Genomic DNA, 23,743 nt, shown 5'->3' on the forward strand with positions numbered 1-23,743 from the left:
TTATGTATAGGTGCGAGTGAGTAGCGCTATAGGCAAGCCGTAGTGTGAGAGAGCACTTATCGGCAGCTGTCTGCGTTCTTGTTTGCCGCATTACTTTTGGCTCTTATAAGGTCACGTGACTTACAATAGCAACGAGGTTTCTAGCCGAAATTTCGGAGTAAAAAAAGATAATTTTGTGATTTTTGCTAGAAACTATTTGTATAAAAATGATTTTATTGATTTGTTTGTTTTAAATGGACATATTTTTGTGTTATTTTTTACACCAGCCAGGTCTGCAGTTCCGAGTTGGGGTATATCAGGAGAGGTATAGACCAAGTTTTCAGCTTGCCTCAAATACCTACCCAAAAATTGGTGCCAGCTCTCGGACCATTCGGCCACAGCTTCACGTCCAGGAAGTTCGATATATGTTCTGTCGGGACGCGAATAACAAAAGAGTTAAAGTCTACTGCGTGACGCCTCAACAACTTTTCGACCTCCAACCGGAATCTTGTCTTCTCCAACAAGTAGGTACTGAACAATGTCGGAGGCCTTGGTGGTGTAGTGAAAACGAGAGACGTTCAGACGTAGATATACGTCGCTGGGATTATGGGACGTAGGAGCTGGTTCTGTCCTATCGGTGATGTGCCACATTGATTACCACCAGGAGTCCTCCTCTTCTTCCGTTCCACCTTAATTAAGCTATCCTTGTCGGTCTGGCCCTTAGACACTGTTGCGTCTTCAGAACAATCCCTTATACTTGTCCTGAAAATCACAAACATTCCATTTAAAACTTTCCCTCCTTATGCACAACCGTGATGTGCGCCGTCTGCCGAACTGTCAAAATAGAAAGGAATATAATCACATCGTCACTAGTGAAAGATATACAAAACTAAGGTCTAAGATCGATCAATAGCCCGGAAAACTGTGTATGTACAAGTTATAGTGCCGAGTCTACCATAAATTATATAGGTTGCCCTAAACATCAAGTGTAGTGACGTCTGAATTGGCAAAAGAGGTGAGCTCCTATCTGGTGAGTATTCCTTTCAAAACTCCCAGTTTTGTAGCCACTACATTTATTCTTATTTGAAGTCAACTAGGTTTTGATATTCGTTTTTTTCGGTGACTTAGGTAATCTTAAATATATCTAATATATGCATTAAACCTTACACGTGTTCATGTATCAACAGACACAGTTCTAGAAGCGAGTTCATTGCTCGCGTTCCCGCTTCCACTTTCTGTCCTCAGTGTGGTTTCTGGGTTGCTGGCGGATGGCAGCATCATAGTCACATTGAGGCGTTGACGTAACGATAACAGGCGACACCTCCGAGACGGGAGGAGGAGACAGCGGCCGGTGTCGAGTCGAATTTCGCTGATTCAAAACTCGCGTGCGAAGCAATGCATGCCCCGGGTCGCGTGTTGATGTTATCAGCCTCTGTTGACCTACTAACAAGTGTATTGTTGCGCAACGTCGCTACTACAGCTTGCAGGTCCCTGATGGTGTTCTGAGATGCCTCTAATTTCAACACTACATCAGCCAGGCTTGCATTGAGGTTTGTGATGTCCTTCAGCAACCTGGTGACGTCGACATGGTCGAAGGTGACGTGTGATAACTTGTGCAAGTTCCTTGCCACGAAAGAAGGCACCTCGTCAGGATCAGTCACTTTCAGGAGATTTATCATGCCGTGAAAACTTCTCTCTCCCCTTTCATCCCTCCTGCGGGACGGCCTCTGGTCTGTTTTCATCAAAACCTCGTACAGGAGTGTCTTGGTGTTGATGATCTCCTGACTCGTGAAATTTGACGCACAGATCTGGATGATACCAATCTCGTCCATACTATCAATTGCGTGCTGAAGGAATGTCAACAATTCATTGACTGTGAGTTTTTCGGCACTCATAGTCATAATAGTGTTCAGCGGCGGTTGCCGCGCAGATCGCGATTCATATAAATTATTATATTCGTAAGTTCAGTGAGCAAGTACGTTACCGAGTGCGCTCGGAACTGAACTCGCACTCGGAATAAAAAAATATTTATCTTATATGATTTTTGTTTAACTTGGCTAACATCTAAATTATTCATACAATATATAATTTTTATTGCATGTGGTTATTTCTTATGTTTCAAGTCGGTATCTTTCGTAAGATTAGTTATGTAATGTTACCTTATCATGTTAAAAACTACTAGGTAGTAGGTTTCGAGTAAAAAAAGAATACTGGCTGTGCTACTAGGCTCGACGCCAAATATATAAGTAGAGACTGGCAAGACTCACCCGCTGCCGACCATCTCTGTGTGAGATCAAAGGCGGCCAGGTGTTCGCTAATAAACTGATGGTCCAGCAAATAAAGTAAAAAACAAAATGGCCTTGCACTTTGCAGTAGAGCAAAACTGGTTATAATCTAATGCACATGAGAACGAGTGAGACAGATATGGGATCGTTGGTTTTAATGTTTACCTCGCGAGTCGCGACATAATTCGTTAAGATTTAAGCGGTGGGCCAATAATAGACTAGTAGGATAGATTACCTATTATTATTACTAAGACTATTAAGTAATAACAATACAACCATATTAAGCTAAATTAACTATAAAACACCTGTGCTATTAATTTTTAAATTTAGGTTTTTATTGAGGTAGGCCATGCCTATTTGACTCAAACTCAAACTTCAAGCTCGCATCGCCGCGGCCGTAGCGGACGGACGTGTTTCGCGCAATATGCGTTAAAAGTTAAAACAAAATATGTGGTGTGTGGTCTAAGTAAAAAGACATGGCGGGTGTTATTATTAACGAGATTTTGACGTTTGTGCAAAACAAGATAGATGTTTTAGATGAGTTAAGCATCGTTCAGATCTGTGCTACAAATTTCACGGATTCTGAAGTAAAGAGTGGTAAAAGTGCACTATATAATGCATGTGGTGACGGCATGAGAAATATTCAACGGAAAGGCGAAGATAGAAAAAAGAAAAACATAAAAGATGTTATAAAACTTTTAAAGGAAGTTGACCCCGATGCTCAACCAACTTTTGTCACGAGGGATCTAAGTCGCCTGCCACCAGTGTCGTTCGATCATGTAGACGTAACTCGCTTACTTAAGGACATGTCCTTAATGAAAGCTGAAATGACAGATTTTAAGACAAAGTTCAGCCATGAGCTTGCGAATTTACGGATTTCTTTAGACTCGCATAAAGAGCGAGGTGTCAATACACCTCCGATAATGACGACCCCAAAAAAGGCGAAATATTTAACATCTCCGAATCCGCTACCGCTTGTGACTGCACCGCTACAGGTGCACACGAAGTAATCACGCGGAGCTCGTATGCACCGACCTACCGAGACATCGTGTACAACAAGGAAGGCTCGCGCCAAGCAAAAAGGACCCCTACGCGTAATACTAGTTCGGGCGTAATCGGCATAGCGGCGGACTGCACGCTTGTAAGCGACGCGGCGACGAAGTCTAATGAGTCACTCGCAAACGATACTTCATTTAAAATTGTTGAATACAAGAAACGTAAATCTAAAATTGCAAATATGAGGGGAACATCTGTGGCTCAGTGTAAAATTCAGGTCGTAAATCCAGTATGCTGCATATATATCTCCCGCGCATTAAAAACTGTTCCGAAACTGACATCAAGGAAAATATTAACGATATGGGGGAGAAGTGTATTAGTGTTGAACGTCTTACTCAAAATAGGGAGACCTCTTTCAACTCATATAAAGTTAAGATACATGCAAGTAAGATTAATACATTTTTGGATGCCAAGTTTTGGCCTTCGGGGCTAGTATACCGACGTTATAAGGAACGACAGTTATATACTGCTTTAATTAATAATAAATAATATGAATAGTAAGCCAACCAATATAACATTAGCTACGTTTAACTGTCGTTCTATAAAAAGATCTGCAGAACAAATAAAGAAGCTATCAGAGAACGTTGACATTCTAGCCTTGCAGGAGACTTGGCTCCTCCCACATGATTTAGGATTTGTGAACGGACTCAGTCAGCACTTCAGTTGTATTGCTAAATCAGCTGTGGATACCTCTACAGGAATTCTTAAGAGCCGACCGTATGGGGGACTTGCACTGATGTGGCGTAAGTCACTATTTCCGAGTGTATCTATCATAGACTGTACCAGTGACAGATTGGCGGCCGTGCAAATTGATTTGGGCGGACGCCATATCCTTGTTATGACTGTCTATCTACCATTTGATGATGGTAATGAAGATTGTCTGGCAGACTTCATAGCTTGTTTGGGAAGTATTGAAGCCGTGATCAGTGACAGTGATATTGAAGCTATCATGTGCTGGGTGACTTCAACGCACATTGTGGTACTAGATTCGGTAACGAGCTGCTTGCTTTCTGCACAGACTATTCACTCGTGTGCGTTGACACTGAGGTTCTGGCTCCGGACACGTTTACACATATTAATGATGGCAGCGGGTCTTAGCGTTGGCTAGATCACACGGCTGCAGCGCGTGAAACAGTAATTTCCGTTTTTGTGGATCTTGGAGTGTACTGGTCTGATTCCTCACTTCCTTCACTCTTTTCGCTTCTAATTAAGTGTGAAATGGATATACTTTCTCAAAAAATAACAATATCTTTAGAAAATAAGACACTATCTGGAGTTCACTGGGGTAACAGAGACATGAACGAAACCAATAGGTATAATATCCATTGTAGTGATAACCTGAGTGATATTAATTTATCTAGTAATTTGTAATTTTAGTAATTTTATTTTATGTAATGTCCATTTATTTTTATTAGACCGCTATTATGACAGTATTGTTAAGGTTTTACAAGACGCTGCCAAAAAGAGTGTGTGTCACGATGCACCCGTAACACATAAAAAAGTTTTGGGATGGAACTACCACGTTCGTGAGAGTCACCAAAAAGCGAGATATTATTTCAAATATTGGCTATGGTGTGGTAAACCGCAAACTGGTGCGATTTTCGATAAAATGGCGGACAGTCGTAAGATTTTTAAAAATAAATTGAAGTGGTGCCAAAATAACGAGGACCAGATAAAGATGGATATTTTAGCCTCGCATCAGGCAGAAAAAAAACTTCGTAAAATTCTGGAAGGCCACGAACCGTCTGAACTATAGATCAAATTTACCTGCGAGCGTTGATAAAGAGCATGAACCAAAACTCATTGCCGACTTAATTTCGCACCACTTCAAAGTGGACCCATTGTCTACTCGTAAAGCAGAATATGCCTCATCGCCTGGTAATGATAGTAGTACTGAATTTAAACCTCTTCGTTATTCATCGGACCATATAGCCAGTGTTACAACTAAAATGAAAAGGGGAAAGGCTCCAGGTTTTGATGGATTGAGCCTGGAACATATACTTTATGCAGGTGATAAAATTTATAGTAAATTGGCGGAGCTCTTTACTATTTGCATAAATACAGGTTACTTGCCAAAAAACCTCATGAGAACTGTGGTTGTTCCTATCCCTAAAAATAAAACTGGCGATCTCTCCAGTCTCAAAAACTAAATAAAAAAATAAATACTGGAGAGATTAATTTACCCGGATGTAAACCGTAATTTAAAGATTGATGATGCGCAGTTTGGTTTTCGTCCCAGTCTCTCAACGGATTCTGATATATTTGCTCTCAAATCGACAGTTAGCTACTACACACGTAGGGACACCGCTGTATACGCATGCTTCTTAGATCTGAGCCGAGCTTTTGATCTGGTAAACTACCAATTACTATGGCAAAAACTCACCTGGTCGAATGTACCGCAAAAAAATGTAGTTCTGTTGAGATACTGGTACGAAAACCAAACAAATTATGTAAAATGGGGCGACGCCATCTCTAATGACTTTAGATTAGAGTGCCGCGTGCGTCAAGGAGGGCTAACCTCTCCGGACCTCTTTAGCCTTTATGTCAATGATCTGATTGTGGAACTTAGGAATGCCGGAGTTGGCTGTCATATAGGGAAAACGTGCGTGAATAACTTTAGCTACGCTGACGATATGGTGCTTTTAAGTCCCTCAATCAGAGGCCTCAGGAAACTGCTGGCTATCTGTGAAAAATATGCAGGGCAGCATGGCCTCAAATATAATGAAAAAAAAACACAAATGATGGTGTTTCCGGCTAAGAAAGGTCTGGAGAGAATTCCGATGGTCTTTTTAGACGGTGTATCCATAGATAGAGTGGACCGATTCAGGTACTTGGGGCATATCCTAACTGAGAATTTGTGTAATAGCGAAGATATAGAACGCGAGCGGAGGGCTCTGGCTGTTCGATGCAATATGCTCGCACGCCGGTTTGCACGGTGCAGTCCTGAGGCGAAGCTGACACTATTATAGAGCATATTGTCAATGCTTCTACACGTGTCAGCTTTGGGTCAACTGCACGAAGCAGCATCAGAGTGCAGTATAATAATGCATACCGTATTCTGAGACTGCCCAAATATTGCAGTGCGTCGGGCATGTTTGCCGACGCCAGAGTCCCCGATTATTTCGCAGTGATAAGATCACAAGTTGCTGCTTTTTGGTCTCGCATTCGCGAATCCGAAAACGAAATTCTCAGTGTATGCTCTGAGCACCCGGAGAATCCTATACTCCATTACTGGCTTTCGGTGCATCGTGACATTAACCGGAAATAGTATTATCAGTACATTACTTTTTGTACGAACCCCGCTTTGGGACAATCTTAGTTTTAAGTTATTTAATTACTAAGTACTGTGATGTATACAATTTTATTTTTAAGTACATCTTTTTCTATTTTATTCAATTAACTGTAATGGGTTTAAAATGCCTGAAATAAATGACATATTATTATTATTATATTGAATGCACGCCCTTGCGTGAACAACAACCAAAGAGATGAAACTCCGAGTGACTTGATTCTACTTTCCTAATTTTCAATACTTTTCAGGTTTTTCAAACATTGTGGTACCTTCAGCCTTAGGGTGAAATAAAAATCATTCCTTTATTTCATATCATTTTAATTCTCTTAAACAGATATATTTATTCCAATCGCGTTCCTATTTTAATTCAATTGTATCTAAGAGATTCGAATGACAATCGCATAATTCTGTTTAGAAATGACTTTAAAAATATTGCCTACAACTTAAAAAACTAAAATGCATTTTCCCTTACATTAATAAAGTCATTGAATATCGCAAACAATGTTTATATACATACATAGGACTAAACACGATTCATAAAACTCATTTGTATCGTTTCTTAATATTGTGTACAAAACCGCTGTCTGTAATGATTAAATAAAATCGCCGTATCGTCTATATTGGTCTAAATACGTCTCCTCGTACACGACTATCTATAGATTGGTGTATTGTTATTTATCCCTTACTTATCTTATGTCCCGTTCTAACTCACGGACACCACTCATGCTATCTCTTTCACGCACAGATTCGTAAAACACACATTTCGCATTTGGCAGTTTATCATATTTTCTCAGTGTCAATATTCACATGAACCTCTCATGACGAACATACAACAAACTAAATTAAAGACAAAGGATACATAAAACATACCACGGAGCAATAGGGATAAAAAGTGAGTTCCGCTTCCACCTACATACGAGCTACCTACATACGAAAACAATCTTAATAAAATGGAAGTATTTATATTTTATATGTTCATTACGATATAATAAATTTGGATCGCAAATGGCTGACATTTCGATTAGTCGACTGCATTCGAGATGCCATCATCGCATTATGTGCTTATAAAACCCGCTTCATTCAAACAAACGAAAAAGATGAAATCTGAGGCAGACGCAACTGCCGCCATTTTGAAATTATTGAATAAAACGTGTTACAAATAATACCACAACAAGACATAATGGGAGACTACGATTTTAACTACGGCATTGCAAGCGCGAATTATTACGAAAATAAAGTAATTTACAGCTAATGTTGTTCAGTTACATTCGCGTGATGTAAAATGCCGACTTACATTACACATACACACACTCTCACACGACTCTATAATAGGAAGTAATGTGCTAAACTAAACATAATAACCGACCACTACGAAAGTAAAATAGGGTTAAGATTGCCCAACTATTACACTGGCCTGGAGCACGAATACTAACCACTCCGCACTCACTATCATATTTATATTAACTAGAGACTGATTCACACAAACGCACTTCAAACTGACAGACCTAGCTTCGTTTGAATCGGTCTCAAATATGATGCATGTTATTTCAAAACCTTTATTAATAACTTAAATACGACACTGCAGCGACTAGAGACTACTCATTGCAGATATCATATTCATAAGAGATCATTATGGTTTGCAGAAGCATACAATTTTATACAATTTGGTATACATTTATATCGAGTGTTACTTTACATTATCGTTAAGAAAAAATACAACTATTTCATGTAATGTGGGTTGACATGTTCATAAATGTTTTCAATGGAAATGTAGTGTTCAATTAAGTATTAACTATCACAGACAATATAAAAATAAGAAATCGAAATACATGGACAAAGCAAGTGTGATAAATTAAAATCGTATCGAAACCAAATTATTATCAGAAACAATGCACTACACTGCTTAAAGTATACAAACATAACTTCTATCGAAATTATATAGGAATCTTAAAACATAATATATATATATACCTATTTACGCTAAACTTATTTTACTTCATTACCACATTCAAAACATAATCGAGCGCACTAGCAGTGTAGTGTTACTAATAATCTTATATTTATAAATAATGCTCTAAAAATCTTCATGTCAAAACGCACAGCACAAAATCTTAAAGCGATTATGTGTTTTGTATAAACTTCTTGCTTGTACATTGCTTATGTTTTGGAGGCACACAAATTATACACCTATTTACCAATTACAGTTCGATATAATATATAAATATTGCTTCATACTATAAAACGAATGATGTTTATAAAACACCATAATAGATCGTGTCTTGTCACTATTACAAAGTATAAAAGGCATCGAACGGCTTGAACAGACAATAATAATATTATCAATGATCTATAAACAGTGCTGTATACAACCACAATAATTAATGTCCAAAATCTACTTAAATAACTGCTTGAAGCTATGCGTTAACCTTTTCAGTACATAGATGGCGTAAATTGTCACTATTTATAAATTATGTGGTGTTGGATATATTGGCATTATAATCTATTAGTCTTGAATCATGATTAAAGATCTAAAGAAGATGCACTTTACAAATTATTTTTTTTTAATATACAATGTTTATTTTGAGGAAGGTCGAGAATTTGGACAGGCCAAATGTTTAAATTGTTGCTCTTTTGTCCATTATATTGCCTTTTCCTCTATAGAAAATATTTATTATTTCTCTATAGTACCCATGTATGCCCAGTCTGTTGCATAGGCTAATCAATCAAAAATAAATCATTCACTCAAAAATAATAAGACAAAATACAAGGCTTCGGACATATTTAACTGATATATTGATGAAAGTGCATCTTCATGAGACATTATATATATTTCTAACACAAAAACCAATGAGACAAGATAAAGAACTCAAATTCTAATACTAGCGATATTAAGTTTCATTGTAAATGATTTCGTAAATTATTATCATTTGTAACATCGCAGCTACAGTACAAAGTTACTACTAAGGGAACAATATGTCACTCTGAGACGAAATCGAGGGCCTTAATACACCCAAGTGTCGGAATTCCAGTTATTTATTTATTTAGTATGAAGGCACTTTCCGAGGTGCAGTATAATAATATATTTCATAACATACAAATATCATGAAACTATCCGGTCTCATTGGCTGCTAAAATGTTAAATTAAGCCTGCACATATTCAGAATGACCATCTAGACGTTTGGCAATAATACAAGCAATTGCTAATACTAATTAATGTGTTCCGAGTAGTAAAAGGCGCGGCCACATGGCGTGTGTGATGTAATTTAATGTATAATAATTGTGTTGATAATCTGTTACGAATCCTGACCTCTATAATATATCTCCATACATAATAGCAGCTACATTTTGTACCAGCTTGAAGCGCTATGGTGAGTGTATCCATAAGCTATTTTGACAAATGGCTCTTGTGAATATTAAGTGTATCCTCAGCGGGTTCAAACAATTCGATTTTGGCTGATCAACATAAAACGTGGAATTAAATTCAGCCGATATTTAATAAGGTATACTTTTTTTTCAATTGGTAACAAATGCAGGCAACTTTAGTCAAATTTTATTCAACAACAGATTTGAAGCGACAATAGTTTTGAAGTGTCAAGTTTTTCTTTCAATCATACCAATTTCTATAGTTATTTTGTTTGGACAGTTCAAATCACATGTGTTTTAGCAGTTTATTAACTAAAATGGAACGGTGCGAAACCCGTTACTTAGTGGAATTTAATTCATTTACTGTGACTGCATTTCCACTAGTGCTTATATCATAATTAAGATTGTTCGGAGTATATTCACACTGCTCTCAGCGCCAAATTGACGAATTGAGTGTATAAACTTATAGAGGTCTGTCTGTCTGATAACAGTATCACTGTCCTTTCATAGATAAAGCATATCTTATACATATAACTAGACTGTGCATAACAGTTTATGCCAATATAAATTAACTGATAATTTCTATTTTAATTATTGAAGTTATACTTCTTTAGGCGCATTACGAAAAAATGATGGGAGTGAAATTTTAAGATGCGCGCGCATCACTGTAACACAAAAGTAACAGGATGAATTCATTATTTTCAATCGTTTTTTTTGTTTGGTTTCTTCATCCATTATTAGGACAGGCAAAGGGTTCAAACCCATACAGCCGTATTCATTTTTTAATAATTAATGTTCAAAGCCATGTTTGCAAGATTTTTACAAAATTGTTCTTTCTAAAAACGTTAATTTTAATGATTTTAGCTTCGTTAACTAACTAGCTAACGAAGTTTAATTTCTTGCGTGCAAACATAAGTATTAAAACTGTACTCATTGTTAATTAAGTTGTTATTAAAAGAGTCGCAATGAGTTTCTTTCCACTTTTTTAAAGCTCAACCAAGTGGGTGTTAATGGTACATAACCTTTTGACTTTCATAAGTAATATGTCTACCTAATTGAATAAATCTGACTTGATTTATTACTGTAACAAGTACACTTAAGATTTTATAGTAGTATGGTTATATTGTATACATAATGGAATATGTCTTGCATGGAATGAACGGTTTTTTATTTTGAGCGCGAATTTGACATCTAATTATCAAAGTCATCTAAAGTCAAACATGTTATTAGTGAGGGACAAACTCCTTGCTAGTCATATATGGTACGGCGCATATGCACAGTCTAGTTATAATCCTTACAGGATAAGATGGTGACAGGCCGCCATCTTACTGACGTCAGCTGCAATAATAACACTTCAAAAAATCACCAATCAAAAGTAACACTTGCAAGTTGACGTAACGTAGAGGGTAACACGAGAAGGTTACGTGTCTGTTCCAACGCGCGGGGGTTGTATGTGTATCAGATCTTTGGGATCCTTGAAGGTGAACGGCAGGTATATGACCGCCATGAGACATGGGGCGGGTGGTCGAGGGTGTGTCGAGGGTGTGCGCTATGGCGCCCGGTACAGGAGGTAGGCGCTGAGCGCGGGCGGTAGCGCCAGGCGGGAGGCCGCGGCCCGCAGGCGAGCGCGCCCCACTCGCTGTCGGATGACGCGCCGGCACAGCTCCATGAGCGGCAGGGGCTCGGCTGGAACGAAACCATCACGACCCGTTACAACTCGCTACAATCATTTATTTTTTATCTACACCCATGCACGGACTAGTAAAAAAAAGCAAGTGAAACACCGTTACGCTATGCTAGTGTGTGTGCGGTTTCGGGGGATATTAGTTACACAATTTTTTCTCTCTTAAATAATCATATATGGCCACAAATACTTATATAGTATCGTTATCGATGGCATTTTTAACATATTTTATTGAGACGCAAACTAATCTGTCACAGACGATGACATTTCTCATAATGGCCGCCTATCGGCCTGAAGTAGTGTAAGTGTGTGCGTGGGGCCATGTATTTACATGTTAATCGGCTTGTTTTGGTGCTACACTGTTAAGTGAGATGACACGGAGTCCTTATTTTTTTACTAGTCCATGCACCATGCTGTAAATCCTCTATTAAAGATTCTAAAACAGTTCGCTTATTGCCAACATTAAAACACCCAATGTCCTAGTAACTATTACATCATCCAGACGAGTGTTGTAATGAAATTCAGCACAACATTACAACACTCGTTTGGATTCAAATTATGGGTGTAGATAAAGCCTTGTTTGCATACAAGACTGTTGATAATTAAGTATTAAAACACACATATGATACCAAAACCCACATTCGTGTTTTAATACGCCTTATTACACAACAGTTGTATAAATAACTATTAAGTGATTCTATTGAGGCATTAACCAGCGTTTAGATTCACAAATCATCAAAGTATAAACATGTTAAAAGTGTTAACTGCATAACTTAAAGTTACTGCACTCTAGTGTCTATATAAACATAAAATTGCCATACACAGTGTTTTGCTAGTTTTACGTAAGTAAAATCTGAACAAAGTCTAAGTACGCTCTAAAGATCACAACCTTAGTACCCTGCAACAACCACTCAGTTGAGTCAGTTGACAAAACTGTGTCCATTATAATTTATATTACCTACTAATATAATGTTACTGGGTTATAAGTCAGTACTCACGATCAAGTCCTCCGATATACTTCATGGTGATCTCGGCGTGGCCCCACACGGCCGACACGATGGGGTACAGCGTCTTGCCCCGCAGCCCCCGCGCGGCCACGCCCAGGTAGCGGCCGTCCGCGCAGAAGGCGAGGGTGCCCTCGTCCATGTCCAACACGACCAGCAGCCGGTCGGGCACCAGGAACTGCTCGTCGGGCCTCAGCAGCGCGGGGTACGTCGTGCCGCTGCCGCCGGTGCCTTTCGCGTTGTGGTAAACCTGAAATTAGGGAAAGTTATATATTAAAACTAGCGGACGCGACAGACGTCTTAAATTAGAAGGAAATCACTAACATACGTAGGAGAATTATATGTATGTTAGTATTGACAATCTAAACCAATCTCAAGTTCACTGGAACACTCTAAAAAATCATCAAAACCGGTCCAGCCATTAAGGAGGTAGTTCAATTGTGAATCTAAACCATCCTCGAATCCACTTGAACACACACAGAAAATATCATTCAAATCGGTGCAGCGGTTTAGGAGGAGTTCACTGCGACACACGTACAGAAGAATTATATATATATCTTCAAGCCCCAAACTAGGCATATCCATACTACGGGTGCTGGACAACGATATTTTAGTAAAACTATAATATCAATGTAAAACTCTGAAACAAACTTTCATATTTTTCATCATATAAATGTTGGCAACTTCCGGGAAAGACCGAAACTCTTAGCTAACATGTCACGGTGACTAAATATGACTTCGTCAAATGGATTCTAGATATTTCAACAAAGTAAGGGTTAAATTATGCTGCTGTCTTGTAGAGAGGGATCACCATTACCAGTGGACCATGGGACATAAAAATCTCTCTCTGTTAACTTCAATATCCAATGGATATTAGTGGCTTTTAGTTAATATGATTAAATCTTATTGAAGGAAGATTATTATATCATCATTATAACCATCTCTTTTTCATTTTCTCTAGGTGACCGGCTCGATTATTTGGCGTTTCATAGAGACGACCCTTCATTGTATATCTTCTACCGCATTTATCACAGGGAGAGTCCGGAAAGGCTTTCCTGCCGCCGAATGCCAACTTACACGCCACAGACCAGCTCTCTTTTTCTATTCTATATTATCATACATTATTGCTGACTGTGAATGAGTGAGCTCTGATGTTTGCCAGGACACAAATTTTTGTTTACGACTTTTGATTATGATGTTACGCACGCGCGTACGGTCGGTCGCTCGGTTAGCGTCGCACTGAATGCATTTTTTTTATCGCTCTAGCGCGTTAGCGCGACGTAGCTGGACGCGCGTAGCAATTAATCAACGTTGGACTGTACTCGTTCATATGTTTTCGTTATTAGACCTACGCTTGACCGACGTCAGCGCTGACCGTCGGTCGAGCAATCAAGCCTAAGAATGAAGGCTCAAATGCTTACTTTATTCCTGCCGAGATCCCAGCCCCAGCTCTGGTCCGTGGCGCCCACCAGGCTCTGGTAGCCCACCGAGTGCAGCGGCGCGTGCGCGGTGGCCACCCCCACCACGGCGTGCGTGCCCCGCTGGCGCGCGGGCCACACCACCTCCCAGCAGTGCAGCCCGCGGGAGTAGCCCGCGCGCCCTCGGATGCAGTCTGTGCTCTGGGCCACCGGGTGGCGGTGGAACGTTAGCGCGTCCTCCTCTTTCACGAATATATTAAGCGATCTGAAATTAACAAGACATTACATTATTTACAACAACACTAAAGTATGATTCGCAATACCTACTAAAAATTCAGTCAATGACATTTCATTACACAATATGACAATTCATACAATGAGCGGGCGCGGGATACTTAACTTATATGGCAAAACAACGTTTGGTGAGGAAGTTAAAAGCTTGAAGAAGTTCAAATTTATAAGAAGTGTTCAAAAGTACCTATAACACAGAGCTAAACATCATTTTATTAAAATATTTCAGTGGGCAATAAGAAGAAGAAGAATTATAATGTCGTTTAGAAAACGTGATCATATGTTTTTTAAGATAGTGTAACTTAAATGGTTCCCGGGATGAGCACATACATGTATAACTCGTAAACGATTGTTTGAGACCTGAAATCTCTAGTGCAATTGTGACACTAGATGAGGACAATTCCACGCCGGTTTCAAGTTATGGTGCACGGTTATCAGATCTATGGACCTCAAACATTACCAAATATTAGCATCAGAATATATATCAGTAACCAAACCGTAGATTAGTTAATTCTATAAAAACAAAACAGAACAAATTCCACATTGATAAATCAACGCAAATTATGTTTTGAAATGAGGTAGTCAAACACCCTTGTGGGAGAGTAAGAGAACTTTTCAAATGTTGATCACAAATTATGATCGAGTTTACTCGCGCTGTATATTCCTTCTCTACCATAGAGAAATAAACAAAGATTCCTTATTTACTAATACATATCTGCAGAGTAAAAGACAAAAGACGAACGCTGAAGGGAACAAAATGGAAGGGTCCAATAGGGAAAAGACAAGTCGGAAGACCCAAGAGACGGTGAGCCGATTATAGCGATAGCGGGTAAGAAATGAATGAAAACAGGCCAGGACAGAGAATGATGGAAAAAGATGAAGGTGGCTTTTATCCGAAAAGCGCCCGTAATAAACCAATAAGAATTATCTGTACTCACATAGTTTACTTTAGAATCTTATTTTCACAAAAACAAAATGTACAAACTGATTCGGAATAAATAAAGCTTTATTATTATTATTATATAGTACTTAATATTAATTGATTCCATAATCAATAACGACATCAGTAACTATTAAACGAAAAAGTATATAATAAACAGTCTGACGTCATCGTGTTTCAACTCGTTAAAAAGTTAATAATTCGACATTCGCTCGTATTTTACAACCTGCAGAGACCTATCGACCTGCGACTTTATCGTTAATGCAGCCTTGCGATGCCAAATACATTAAGAATGTGGGGAATTGTTGGCCAAATGGTAAATAAAATATGGCAAGGACAATGCGTACGTGTTTCGTGAATGTTAAGAATATATGCGGCATTCTTTTGCTCGAGAGAAAACGTGAAAAAAGAGTTGAACAAAGCATTCAAGATTTTATGACGAACCGTCACCCGAACGGTTAGCTCAGTTGGGAGAGCACTGGCACGGAACGCCAGAGCCGTTCATAAAATTTTGTTTTTCAAATTTTATTTGTGTATTAATCCTAAAAGTGAGGATTATCACTTTAAAAACATAATATATTGTGTAGAAAACTTTTCTTTTAAAACATTCAATAAATGCGTATTCAATAATCACGGCATAGAGAGTTTGAGATGCTTCTTAAGACACAATCAGTTAGTTGGCTGGATATAAAAACACAGGTTAACTATATTTATTTTACGTTTAAGCAATTGAAAGAACCTAGGTCCGCTATTATCACGTTTACCCAACTAAAACGATGCAACACTATTTTAGTTCAAGTGGTGTTGCGAATTAGCATGAGCAATATTGTGTCAAATGTCAATTTGGAAATTATCAGCCTGATATGCTACCACTAAGCAAGTACAAGAACGCTTAATTTGATAAATTGACGATCTATATAGGTAGTAGTTAGAGACACTACACTGCCCTAGAGGTCTCAGGGTTTAAACTTTGAATCGCGGTATGTGCAAGCAGTTATTTGATGATAAAAAGATGTTGGCTTCCGAAACATGGATGTAAGTTTAAGTATTTATATCGTATTAAATATATCGTTGTCTTGCGCACATAGTACAAGGCTATGCCTACTTTGGGGTAAGATAATTTGTGTAAAACCTTGACCTAGTGAGCTCTGACTTGGTATCCCATCAACCAAACTGATATAGTGCAACTCTGACACGTAGGTTATGTTAGCGGACACCGATAGAATATATACAAGACTGGATCAAAATGTATAACTGTTTATTTAGGATTTAGAAAATAGTATATTACGCACCTAGGGAGATAGAAGTAGGTCTCTATTTTCACCCGCGGAATATTGACAATCGCGGCTGACAATGTCCTACTTATCTTACATGGTGCGTATACGATTCTTTTCCCACCTTGAAAAAAAGTCCCGAGAAAAGCGGCCAATTCTCTCCCGGCCAGACGACTTTTGTGCCTCGTACCAGGGACTTAAAGGGAGCTTTTCATATATGTGGGAAAAATGAAATTTTCACGTCATTTACACCTAACAGGCTTTTTTTATCTTAGCAGTTTTGATACATTGTGCATTCTTTAAAATTATATTGTAAGTCAGAACAGATTCAGAGTTATTTATCCTCTAACGTAGACGGATCATTCTCCCTTTAGTTGATACAATCAGTCAAGTGCGAAACAAAACAAAAATCCATATAAGGCGTGAGATATATATTAATACTGTATTTATATATTGTAGCTTAAATAAACACTGGGTTCACTTCAGTAAGTATGATGTCAGTCCGCCCCGTATTTGGCCCAGTTCAAATTAAACTCGCTCCCCTATCTATTACATATTATGAGATCACCAGATGCGTCGGTAAGACACTATTTCATGTTACACTTATAGGTAGCTTGATTACAGTTTTATCTGAATAAAGTTAACCGTCGGCTGGATGACCTTAGAAGCTCTGTACTACTTTGATATTTCTATAAATAAAATTATACTGGATTTTTCTCATATTTAGATGTTTTATTACAAATTTTTTATGGAATTGGAGGACAAACTGGCGTACGGGTCACATGTTGTTAAGTGATCACCGCCGCCCACAATCTCTTGCAACACCAAAGGAATTACAGGAACGTTGCAGGCCTTTAGGGAAGGTGTACGCGCTTATGACCAACAAGACGGCTACCTGTAAATGATATGCTCTTCCCGTTTTACTATATTATAATATAATATTGACAATTGACCACTCTCACACAAATTATGTTGCCGCGAACTAGGCATTGCCTGTACTATGGGTGAAGGACAACCATCCATGACTCGGAAACAAACATCCATATTCTTTATATAATTTTACTACCTTGTTTCGTTTGAATTACCCTGAATTAACTCAAACCCGGGACCTCTAGCTTATTAGGTCACTAACCATTGGGCTATATAGGTCGCCACTCGCCATGCAGTGCCGCAAAGGAGTCTTGATTGAATATTTAAATTTTGGAGTGGCATCACAATTGCGCTCAAGGAAGGTGTACGCGCTTTTTTTTTTAAATTTACCCATGTCGTATCAACACGGAAAACCGCACCAGTAAGCTTATTCCACAACTTGGTTGTACGTGGAACAAAGTTCCTTGATAAACCGCACTAAGTAATGAACGCCACACATCCAGATGGTAGGGATGATATTCTAATATGTGGCGTCTTGCGCGAAAGCGGAATACGGCCGCAGGAGTCTGGTCAAACAGATCTTCGAAAAGTCCCCGTGATAAATGCCAAACCAATCGACATCTCTACGCAACGCCATGTGATCGAGCCGAAAGGAACTTAAGGACTGTTAGAGAAAATATTTTTGACGTAAGGAACTAATACCTACAAATCACTAAAACAATAAATGAAATAACGCCGAATAAAAATAAGATTTATCCGTTTAATTTAATTTATTATAAACGCACCAAGAAACTATTCTAAATTTGAATTTATAAAGAAAGTATATACTGCGCTTTCAAAAGAAACAAAAATGCTATTGGAATTAATTGAAGCATACACAAAACACATGTCTTATATTTAATGTGTGTAATCACGAAAGTGATTATATTTAATGAAAAACGGTGATGTTGTCTTTTAAAATTCTTGCATTGAAATCGCAAGCATTTCCATTGAGTCCAAATCATTATAAATCAGCTTATTAATTGGGCTCATGGTGCGCTGTAATTCAGATGGATGAAGAACATTAATAAGTAAAAGTAGCATAAAATAATTCACGATTAGATGCACCTTCATTATTTACAGCGAACTTTATATTTTTTTTTAAAAGAGGTGACATGAGCACCGGCCGATTTCTATCATAATTACATTAGCTCAATCTCAGTGTAGCTTTAAGTAATATTTCCTACAGTATCTATCTTATCAGGGGCGTACCTACTGCCGTATAAATTATACGGGCCCCTGGGTACGGGGTGCGTAAACAAAAATTAATAAAAACTTCCCAAATTTTTTGTTGTTTCAGAAATGACAAAAGTTAAAAAAAAAGCGCCTGTCAGAGCCAGAACTGATGATGACTTAAGTTAGTATAATTAATGATTTAATATATCAGAGAGTGTATGTACTATTTAATTTGAATTGTTTGTAAAATTTTTGGAAGAAGTGACAGATAGATTATTATATTTTATTATATTAATTATGATGAATGCATATTTCTTTTAATTTTATGCAAAAAAAATTTTAACAAGAGAGAAGTCTTTACCCTTCCATAAGGTCCAACAACAAATTCTTATACGGGTTTCCACCAAGGACGCTACGCCACTGTATCTAATTTATAATAGACTGATCAACCTTATACGGTATACGCAATAATATTAATTAAATTAAAAGATCATAATATTCTGGATTAGCACGCAGCTTTGGAGAGATGGTGAGTGGGTGAAGGTGTATTGTCGTAAGTACAAAATAATTATATTTTTTGTCCTAGAATTCGTTGTGAAGCTCGGAAGCCCGATTTTTTTTTTGACTCTCAATGTAAGAAGTGATTTGCAATATTTGGTAAGGATAGATAGAGTTGCAAAGCTCTTAGTTTGCGAAGTCTGAAGAAGCTCAGGATAGAAAGATTTATATGATGGCCTTTGGCAGCTCGCTAGATTCTCCGAAGAAAATTACCATAATAGTTATTTTTCTTTCAGTATTTACTGTAGAGTTTAATGAAAACGAATATATTATCATTAAATATGTCAGGGTGTAATAGGCATATAGCAAGTATATAATTGGAGACTGTGTTTTCTAATTCAGTTTGTCAACTTTCGTACAAATTAGATTCAGGATAAGATGTCATAGAAGCCATGAAATGTGCAGGTGTTAAGAAGGTTTCAGGCAAATCATCCGGCTCGAAGGACCATTATGTTACGACGTTTATAACCAAGGCAATAATTAAATTATTAGACAATGTTATTAGTTCCTTGGAGATAGATGTTCACAACGCCGCGTAGTAACTAGGTTCTCTTATGGCCATTCCCAACATTCAGTATCTCCGGTTGTGGCCTACTGGAGATAAAAAAATGTAACTATCGTTGACTTTTCTGTACCAATAAACTTATCGACGGTAACTCATCTTATCCGTACACGCTGTCTGTCAATGGGAGGGCGTATACCTTACCAGGGATAGAAGAAGTTTGTATGGAAATTGCAACAGTGTACTGGCGATAAGAATGACTTATCGGGTATATTGGGGCAGCTTCAGATTATTGACAGCTTATTACTGACAGTAGAAGGTAGTAATTTATCTCTATCTGTAGATAGTATATTGGGAACGGCCGTTATACTTTTATGAGCTATTTGTGCGAATCTACTGATTCGTTAAGCATATAGAATGTGCAATCAGTTTGCGTGCAGTAATCGCCAGTCGTCACACGTGCATGAACTGCGTGTCACCCTGCGCCGGCCGCGGCGGATCGGGCGCCAGCTCACCTGTGGACCACCAGCTCACCTGTCGTCCGGGTTCCACGCGTGCTTGAGCTGCGTGTCGCTATGCGCCGGCGGCGCGTCCAGCAGCGCGTCCAGGCGCGCCGGCCGCGGCGGCTCGGGCGCCAGTTCCCGCGCCACCACCGCCTTGAACGGCGCCGTGCACTCGCGCGACACCGACTTCACACCGCCAGAGAGCTTTTGCCCCATGCTCATGCCCCTGTAGCGTGTGCGAGCGCGCTTCGGCAGCGCCTTGAGGCCGCCGCCCCTCACTGAGCGCTCCCCGCTCTTGTACCTGCAACATTATAGGGTATCGTCTTATTTCTGTTTCGTAACAACTCATAAGTAATGACTACCTCTGACTTAGGACGATATCCCAAATTTTTTTTTCTACATAAGTAATTGTGTCTTATAATATTAACAGATGAACTAGTTTCTTTTGTTAATTTAAAAAAAGCATTAAGCGAATAAGTTTACTCAAAAAATATTTTTCTAGTAATTAATATCCTTGCATTGTAGTGGCAGAAGAGCAAAGCTTCATAGGCTTTTAAGAATACGTATACTGTACAATGTATAATATAATAAAGTAGATGGACTATATACGGATTTCTCTAAAGCGTTCGACCTAGTCGATAACAACATTCTTATTCTCAAGCTGAAGTATTACGGTTTCGTCGGAAATATTGTTAACTGGTTTGCCTCTTACCTAAGAGACAGACATATTACAGTAGTTTTGGGTGGTTTTGAATCTTCTATTTCTTATACAGCACGCTCTGGAGTGCCCCAGGCATCCATTCTTGGTCCGGTGCTTTTTAACATATTATAGGCGATCAACTCTGTAAAGGACTCCTATTTGTTGCAGGATGATCTAAATTGTTAAAGTCACTGGTGTATTGCTAATAAAATGGTAATTAATCATAATAAATGCTATTGTATTTCGTTTCATAGAAAAGTTCATCCGATTCAATTCGTGTATAGTATAAATGGCCATGATGTTCAAAGTGTAAACTATATTAGAGACCTAGGTATCGTTATAGATCTGAAACTAAGCTTTATTGCTCATTTTGATAACATATGTAAGAAAGCATCAAAGATCACTGGGTTCATTAAGCGTAGCTCCAAATGCTTTCGGAATTCGAACACAAAATTATTGTTGCTTAACGCTCTTACCAGGAGTATTCTTGAGTATGCTTCAGTTGCCTGGAATCCTCACTATAATGCACATTCTATGAGAATTGAACTTTATATATTAATTTAAATAAAGTTCTCGACATTGATATAGTAGGTGATAGTTTTCCTAAATTTAAAAAGAAGCTAACGGACCACTTTCTATCACAATATATTGACGAAATACTTTAGATCTTTTGAGTATTGCATAATATTTAATTTTATTCGTATTTGGGTTTTTGAAAATTTTATTATCAGGTTTTATTCATTTCATTTTTAAGTTAGCTCTAATTGTGTATTATCTGTTCATTGTACTAGATTTTTAAAATTTTAATATTAGGTTTTTTTGATTCTATCTTTGACTTAGCCCTGTTCATTGTACTAGATTTTGAAAATTTTATTATTAATATATTTTTTTAGTTAGCTCTAACTTTGTGTTATTTGTTCATTGTACTAGAACCATTTGGATCTTATAATATCTTGTCCCTGTTCTTTTTCGTTTCTTCTGCTTCTAACTAGTATCTCTTTTGCAATCTGTGGTAATCTCTGAGTGGGTCTACAATTTATCAATAATATGTAAGTACCTAATTTTATTTTTTTATTTTTTTTTTTTTACTTTAATAATGATTAATTGTAACCAGCTGATTGTCCTTAGTAAATAAATAAAAAAAAATATATGATAAAAATATATATAATGTATCAAGAAAGTAAGATACTTACTTCATGTTGAAATATTTAAAGCGAATGACCTTTATGTAATATATTATGACGTATGGTTTGTCTTTGTGTCTTTACTAGTGCAAGGCTTCTTTGTACAGGATGTCGGCTAGACGGATACCACGGCGCACTTTTGTCTACCGTGAAGCTATATCGTGCCAGCATTATAATTATTATATTGACACACTTTTACACAAAATATTTTTTTCTTTTTTTATGGAAAAGGAGGATGAATCCCACAAGTGATTGCGCCTCGGATTAAACATGATCTCACAGGCAGAAGGTGCGGGGAGGGGGTACATAAACGTACCAGTGGGAGGTTCCTTTTTTATGGAATAGGGGGACAAACGAGCGTACGGGTCACCTGGTGTTAAGTGATCACCGCCGCCCACATTCTCTCTCGACACCAGAAGAATCTCAGGAGCGTTGCCGGTCTTTAAGGAAGGTGTACGCGCTTTTTAAGGTACCCATGTCGTACAGTCCCGCAAACACCACACAAGGAAGCTCTTTCCACATATTTGTAAGTACGTGGAAGAAAGTTCCTTGAAAACCGCACTGTGGAGGAACGCCACACATCCAGATGGTGGGGTTGATATCCTAATTTGTGGCGTGTCGTGCCACAAACTAGACAAAGCCTGTAAGTGCCACAGAACCATATATTTATTTATTTATATACGTCCACAGTTGCATACAACTATCTTAGAAATAATAGTTCTTATATGAATACCAATAACAGATGTACAGAACATACAAAGTGAGTTGCTGGTGTTACAATTCAAATTCAAATTGAACTGACTACAAAAGAATAAAAAAGATAAGAAATAGATATGGATTGTTATTAATCGAGAGGTTCCCGTGAGTTATGTTTATATTCCTGTGAACTATTATAGAATATATCTAAGTTCTCTATTTTTTATTTATCTAATTGTATTACCTAATGTGGTAGTTATGAAACGTTTAGAGTTCGATACCGTGGTATATCAAAAATACAACAATTAAGCTTTACGGAATATATTATATGTTAATATGACATGCATCATTATAAACATCCATATTCAACATAATATAAAAGCTGCATCTACTGGCATGCGATTCCGGGACATCAACATTAGTGGGCTATATTGGTCGTAAAAAAATACTGTGTAGATAAAGCATTATTTAGTTTCAGTTTGAAAGATGCCGTAGCAGAGAGTTAAATGTCTCAAAGTGACGACCGCAACTGCGAAGCCACTTCGAATTTTGGGTTCAATCACGAATTGTGAGCGGGATTCAGGCTGATTTAGGTGAACGTGTTGTTTTATGACACAGGTGAATTGCATCGTCATATATGTGTTACAAACGGCGTGGTAATCAGTACCATTAGTAATTGAACTACGATCAATTGATTGCATAATCTATTGTAAAAGGTGACATTTAGTAGTTGACTGAAACCCGTTTGGAGTGCTCACTGTTAAGTGAATGGTCGCGATGTCATCACAGAACACGGCCGGCCGCGCTCATCTTATGTAACCGGCGACCGTCTAACCGTGAAAGTTGCCGCTCCATAGCCAAGGTTACCGCGGCCCTGGCCACCGAGCCATCAGCTACATTATATCCATTATTTAAATACGTTTATCTAT

General features: G+C 38.1%; 1 protein-coding gene across 4 annotated transcripts in view; it reads right to left on the reverse strand.

The window, feature by feature from the left end:
• Positions 1-6,913: 6,913 nt before the first annotated feature.
• LOC126977505 (protein gustavus) overlaps positions 6,914-23,743 on the reverse strand; it is a 142,602-nt gene continuing 125,772 nt past the window's right edge. For all 4 annotated transcript variants that reach the window (XM_050826356.1, XM_050826355.1, XM_050826357.1 and 1 more), the window contains exons 2-5: positions 20,266-20,535; positions 14,085-14,346; positions 12,658-12,913; positions 6,914-11,661 (exon numbers count right to left, since the gene is read on the reverse strand). In XM_050826356.1, the coding sequence (XP_050682313.1) occupies positions 11,525-11,661; positions 12,658-12,913; positions 14,085-14,346; positions 20,266-20,456 (846 nt within the window). In that variant the 5' untranslated portion in view covers positions 20,457-20,535 and the 3' untranslated portion in view covers positions 6,914-11,524. The remainder of the gene's footprint in view (positions 11,662-12,657; positions 12,914-14,084; positions 14,347-20,265; positions 20,536-23,743) is intronic.

Source organism: Leptidea sinapis, chromosome 45, assembly GCF_905404315.1.
Source record: "Leptidea sinapis chromosome 45, ilLepSina1.1, whole genome shotgun sequence".
NCBI lineage: Eukaryota > Metazoa > Arthropoda > Insecta > Lepidoptera > Pieridae > Leptidea > Leptidea sinapis.